Source organism: Neophocaena asiaeorientalis, unplaced genomic scaffold (assembly GCF_003031525.2).
Source record: "Neophocaena asiaeorientalis asiaeorientalis breed wild unplaced genomic scaffold, Neophocaena_asiaeorientalis_V1.1 scaffold680, whole genome shotgun sequence".
NCBI lineage: Eukaryota > Metazoa > Chordata > Mammalia > Artiodactyla > Phocoenidae > Neophocaena > Neophocaena asiaeorientalis.
The window spans coordinates 513,095-517,625 of record NW_020171816.1 but is presented as its reverse complement, the minus strand read 5'-3'; the positions used below and the strand labels follow the sequence as shown (position 1 = coordinate 517,625).

The 4,531-nt window shown below is 60.4% G+C and overlaps 2 protein-coding genes across 9 annotated transcripts in view; one reads left to right on the top strand and one right to left on the bottom strand.

Moving 5' to 3' along the window:
* The window catches only part of MST1 (macrophage stimulating 1), a 4,767-nt gene extending 2,532 nt beyond the window's left edge, over positions 1-2,235 (bottom strand). The window contains 8 exon segments of the mRNA XM_024738197.1: positions 1-73; positions 248-366; positions 517-637; positions 718-854; positions 935-1,049; positions 1,133-1,245; positions 1,325-1,472; positions 2,142-2,235. The exon segment at positions 1-73 is cut by the window's left edge and continues 1 nt beyond it. Of these exon segments, the coding sequence (XP_024593965.1) occupies positions 1-73; positions 248-366; positions 517-637; positions 718-854; positions 935-1,049; positions 1,133-1,245; positions 1,325-1,472; positions 2,142-2,235 (920 nt within the window).
* Positions 1,044-4,531, top strand: part of RNF123 (ring finger protein 123) — a 31,131-nt gene continuing 27,643 nt past the window's right edge. For 2 of the 8 annotated variants that reach the window (XM_024738127.1, XM_024738170.1), the window contains exons 1-2: positions 2,813-3,211; positions 3,481-3,571. The gene's annotated coding sequence lies outside the window, so the exon portion shown is untranslated. The other 6 variants (XM_024738141.1, XM_024738133.1, XM_024738161.1 and 3 more) reach the window with 6 other exon arrangements.

Genomic DNA, 4,531 nt, shown 5'->3' with positions numbered 1-4,531 from the left:
CCCCGGTAGCCCTCGCCTTTCCCGCGGAAGCAATTGAGCGTCGTGGCCTCCCGGCGCGGCTGTGCCTCGGACCCTTGGATGGATCGAGGGCGGTCGGAGCCCGAGTGGGAGGTGAGACTGGGGCTGGGGCGGAGCCCCACTGTTGTTGGGCCACCACCGGGTCACGCCCAGCCCCTCCTCTAGTCCCAGCCAGGCCCCGCCCCCACGTGTCCCAGGTGCCCTCCCAGGCCCCGCCCTCGCGCTCTACCGCAGCGGGGGAGGTCGCAGAACTCCCGCTTCATCTGCGGGTCCGCGGTATAGCACCAGGGCCGCTCCGAGCCGTCCGGATTCCGGCAATAGTTGTCGTCCAGACTTTTGTCCAGGAACCTGGAGGCGGTAGCCGGGCGTGAACAAGAGCCTGGGACTCAGGCCCTGTCTGGCCCCAACCAACTGTGTGCTGCCTTACATCGCCCCGCCCCTGGAGTGCTGGGCCCTCCCCTTGCCCGCCCTCCTCCTGCCGAGCCCGCCCACGCGTACTTGCGGGGCTCGAAGGGGTGAGGGTGCGGGTGCTGCAGGTCCCAGCGCTGACACTCGCGTCCTGACTCCGTGCGGTCCACTGAGCCGCGGTAGTCCTCGCCATTGCACCAAAGGCAAGCGGCTGGAGACACAGGGCCGATGGGTTCGTAGACGGGCGTGGGCATGCTCCTCCCGCCCCAGGCTTGACCCGGAGCTGCTTACCCTCCCGGCAAGACTTAATGCCGCAGCTCTGGAAGCGCACGGCAGGGTCTGTTGTGTAGCACCAGGGACCTCTGGGGTCCCTATCCGGGTTGCGGCAGAAGTTGTCCTCCAAGCCATTTCGAAGTGTGGGTGTGTACCTGTGAGAGTAGCAATACAGTGCGTACTGGGGGCAGGCGCCAGGCCGGCAGGGACAGAGGGGAGCTGCAGTCTGTCTCACTTGTGGTCATTGGGGAACCTGTGGCTCCAGCGCTGGCAGGGTAGGCCACCCATGGTGATGGCCACGGTGCCCCGGTACTCGACCCCATTGTCCATGATGCAAGTCCGAACATAGACTGGGAGCAAAAGACCCAGGATCAACGAGGCCTGAGACCCCAGCAGCCCTCTCCCCAGCCCGCCCTTCTCTGCAGCCACTCACTTTTCTTTTGGAAGAGATCACAGCGCCTGGAACGCTGCAGCCGTGTATGAGGTGAGTGCTGGGTCCATGGCAGCAACTGGCAACCATGGCTGCTCACATTGTAGTGGAAGGCCCTGGGAGGAGGAGCCACAGGGTAACTCAGTGCCCAGGTTCCCCTACCTCCAGTGTTATCTAGGTCCTTTGGCCACTCACCTGCAGTCCAGTAGGGGCCCACAAAGCCCTGCACATTCCTCAGCGTTTGTCACATCTTCTTGCCAAGGCCTGGGCCCCACTGTGTGTAGCAGGTGTTGCAGCTCCGTACCCCGGAGCACCTGGAAGTCATTCAAGGGCGAGCGCTGCCCTGCAGGGTGGGCATGCGTGTCAGCACGTGTATATCAGCACGTGCACACTTTATTCATTCAGGGGATCAAACTACAAGGCCTCTGGAGTGGACCCTGTCAGTCCATTCAAGGGTCAGACCCCTGTACTGGGTGGGAGAAGCAGGCCCAGACATGATAGTTATCACTAGAGCACCTGTTTAGTGGGCAAGGCACTAGGCTCAGCTGTAAAACATATACTCTGAGAGCAGTGGGTGATGGTGCTTGCCCCATGGAGCTTATCCCATCTCATTTCTCAGATGAGAATGAGAAGGCTCAGAGCTATCTTATTAACCATGCAGAGGCCCAACGCAAGCATTCTGATTCCAAGTCTAGGCTCTCACTAGCATAAGGGCATATGCTAAGTTAGAGAATTAGATCTGGCTCATAAGGGGTAATTGCCTGCATGTGTGCCTGCGTCTGTGCGGTCCTAATACTGCCTCAATGCTACAGCAGACTTTTTAACGCAGGCCTGAATAGGCAACGTGTTTATGTGTTCCTGGGGCTGCCCAGCTCTGTGAAAGAAGCCAAGGTCACTTGCTGCTCCATGCCCAATAGGAAAGTAAGTTCCTGGCTCAAAGAGCCGGATGGGCCTGGGGCCAACCCCTTTCTGAACGCAGATGGGGATCAGGGCTGAGGGGAAGGGCACTCACCAGGGGCCCCTAAGAACCCCGTCAGAAGCAGCAGGAGTGGGAGCCACCCCATCCTCCTGGCTGGAGGCTGCACTGTGACCCACCACAGCCCCATCCGGGAAGTTGTGAAACCTGTCCCTACGGGATTGGGTGGCTCTGTCTCCACACCCCTACTCTAGACTTGCTGGGGCCTGACCTGAGACCCAGTGGCAGGAATGGGGGTGGTGCCAGGCCTCAGGCCCTATAGGTGAGGTACAAGTGTCCTCACTCTGGCACATTTAGTCCCCTGAGAGGCCTCCCTATGTAGTGGGCAGTGTTGGAAAGGTTCAGTGGGGACACTTGAGGGCCCCACTGCCCCCCTCCCTTAGCCCCACCCCTCCCCCTCCCCACACCCTAGGCTTCTTTGAAGGGAAGGGCAGTGTGGACATGGTTGCTGCCAGAGGCCTAGGTTCCAGCCCGAAGGTGGTGATATTAAACTTTTCTGAGCTTCAGCTTTCCCCTGTAAAGTGAAGAATATTCCCTGCCCCAGCCTCAAGCAGCCTGCCCCTTTTGCTGTCTTATCGGCCCCAGCTGGAGGCAGGTCTGCCCACGCCCCTGTCAGCAGAGCCCAGAGAGGCTCCCCTCGCCCCGCCAGAGGTGCCATCCCAGGGAAGATGAGTGAGGCCACCCTTCTGGCCTGAATGGAGGTGAGGGTGACAGGTGGCAGGGACCCTGGGAGGCACGGCCTTTCAGACGTCCTAGGGGACCTGTGGGCCGGACCTCCAAGTACGGGTAGGAGTTGAGATAGGTGGCCAAGGTCTCTCCCAGGACACAGCGTTACAACATGGCTGGGCCAGGAGCTCCTCCTGCGTAGGCGGGGGTCGGAGGCGGCTGGGCAGTGGGGCAGTGGGGCGAGGCGAGGGCCGGGAACGTCCCAGCTGTAGGCCGCGGAGGGAGCCCGCCCGCTGGAGGCTGTGGAGGGGGACCTCTGGCGGAGGTCGGGCGCGGGTCGATGCGCGTGCGCGGCGGCCGCGCGGTTTGGCCCTGGACAGGCGCCGTAGCTGAGAGCTGGGCGGATGTTGTGAGCCCGGACGCGGCGGCCGAGGCTGGGGGTGAGTGTGAGGGGCGGCCGGGCTCCGAGGGGGGGTGGGTGTCCGCGGCTCCCCTTGCGGCCCCAGCCCGTCTAGTGTGAGGGCGCTCGCCGCTCGAGGGGTCACAGCCTGTGGTGCCAGACTCCGGGCCGGAGCTGGCCTGGAGGATCCTCCGGAGCTTGGGGCCGGGCAGAGGCGACTGGGGGAAACAAGCGCTGCCCTCGCGTCCTTGGGATCCGAGATGGGGTCGGTTCGGTTACAAGCCTTGAACTCTCGGCGGGGCTGAACAGGATCGACGTGGCAGGGAGCCCCCGAGCAAAGTCAAGCACCACCTCTCACCTGGGTCCTCAGCACCTGACACCCGGAGTGGATGTCTGGAAGGTTTGCTCATCAGTTGAGTGACAGCGTCTAATCTGTCCTGCACCTGCTCTGGTGTGAGAGGGCTGGTGGTGGGCGGCAGGGCGGGGAGTCACCTTTCTGAGGGGCAGGCGTGGTGCCGCCTGGGAGTGGGCAAGAGTGTGTGGCGGGAGCAGAGGACCTGTTTGGGGTGAGATAAGAGAAGTTCTGTCTAAGGCAGTGCTGGAGGGCCAGCCTCTAGACCAGCACTGACTAATAGAACTTTATGTGAGGATGGGAATGTTCTTTATTTTCGGAGTCTAGTCCAGTAACCATTAACCACATAGGGCCACTGAATCCTTGAAATGTGACTAATATAATTGAGAAATTGGCTTTTTAATTTTAATTGAAATTTAAATACCCGTGTGTGGCTAGTAGCTGCTGTGTTGGACAGCACAGCTCTAGATCAGTGAACCAGGCACCAGGGACTTAGTGCAGCTTCTGAAGCAGCTGTAGCAACAACATGGTATGGGAGGGATGGACAGCAGTGGGGACAGTGGGGCCTGTGAGGAGGGCAAGGGTGGTACTCTGATGGGGTAGGAGGCTGTGTGTTTGATTGGGGGCAAGAAAGCTAGCAGGCCTTTGAAATAGAGGAGGGAGGATTCTGGAACTGAGGAAGGGGATTCTGGCCTTGGATGTAAGCAGGACTTGTAGCTGGAGATGGCACCAAGGCCTTGGATGGTGGACTATACTTGATGTAGGGTTCTCTCTTCCAGATGTGGACCCACAGTGGCTTACAACCGAGAAGGATACAGGGGCTCTGCTCCTGGGCCACCTCACTTTGGACCCTTGGGTCTGATTTCACACTCGGCAGAAGCATTTGGTTTAGTTTAACAAACATATATCTGGCACCTGCTCTCTGTACAAACATATATCTGGCACCTGCTCTCTGTTGGGCCCTGTGTGAGCACTGGGACATGGTGGGGCCCTGTCACATGGCCCCAG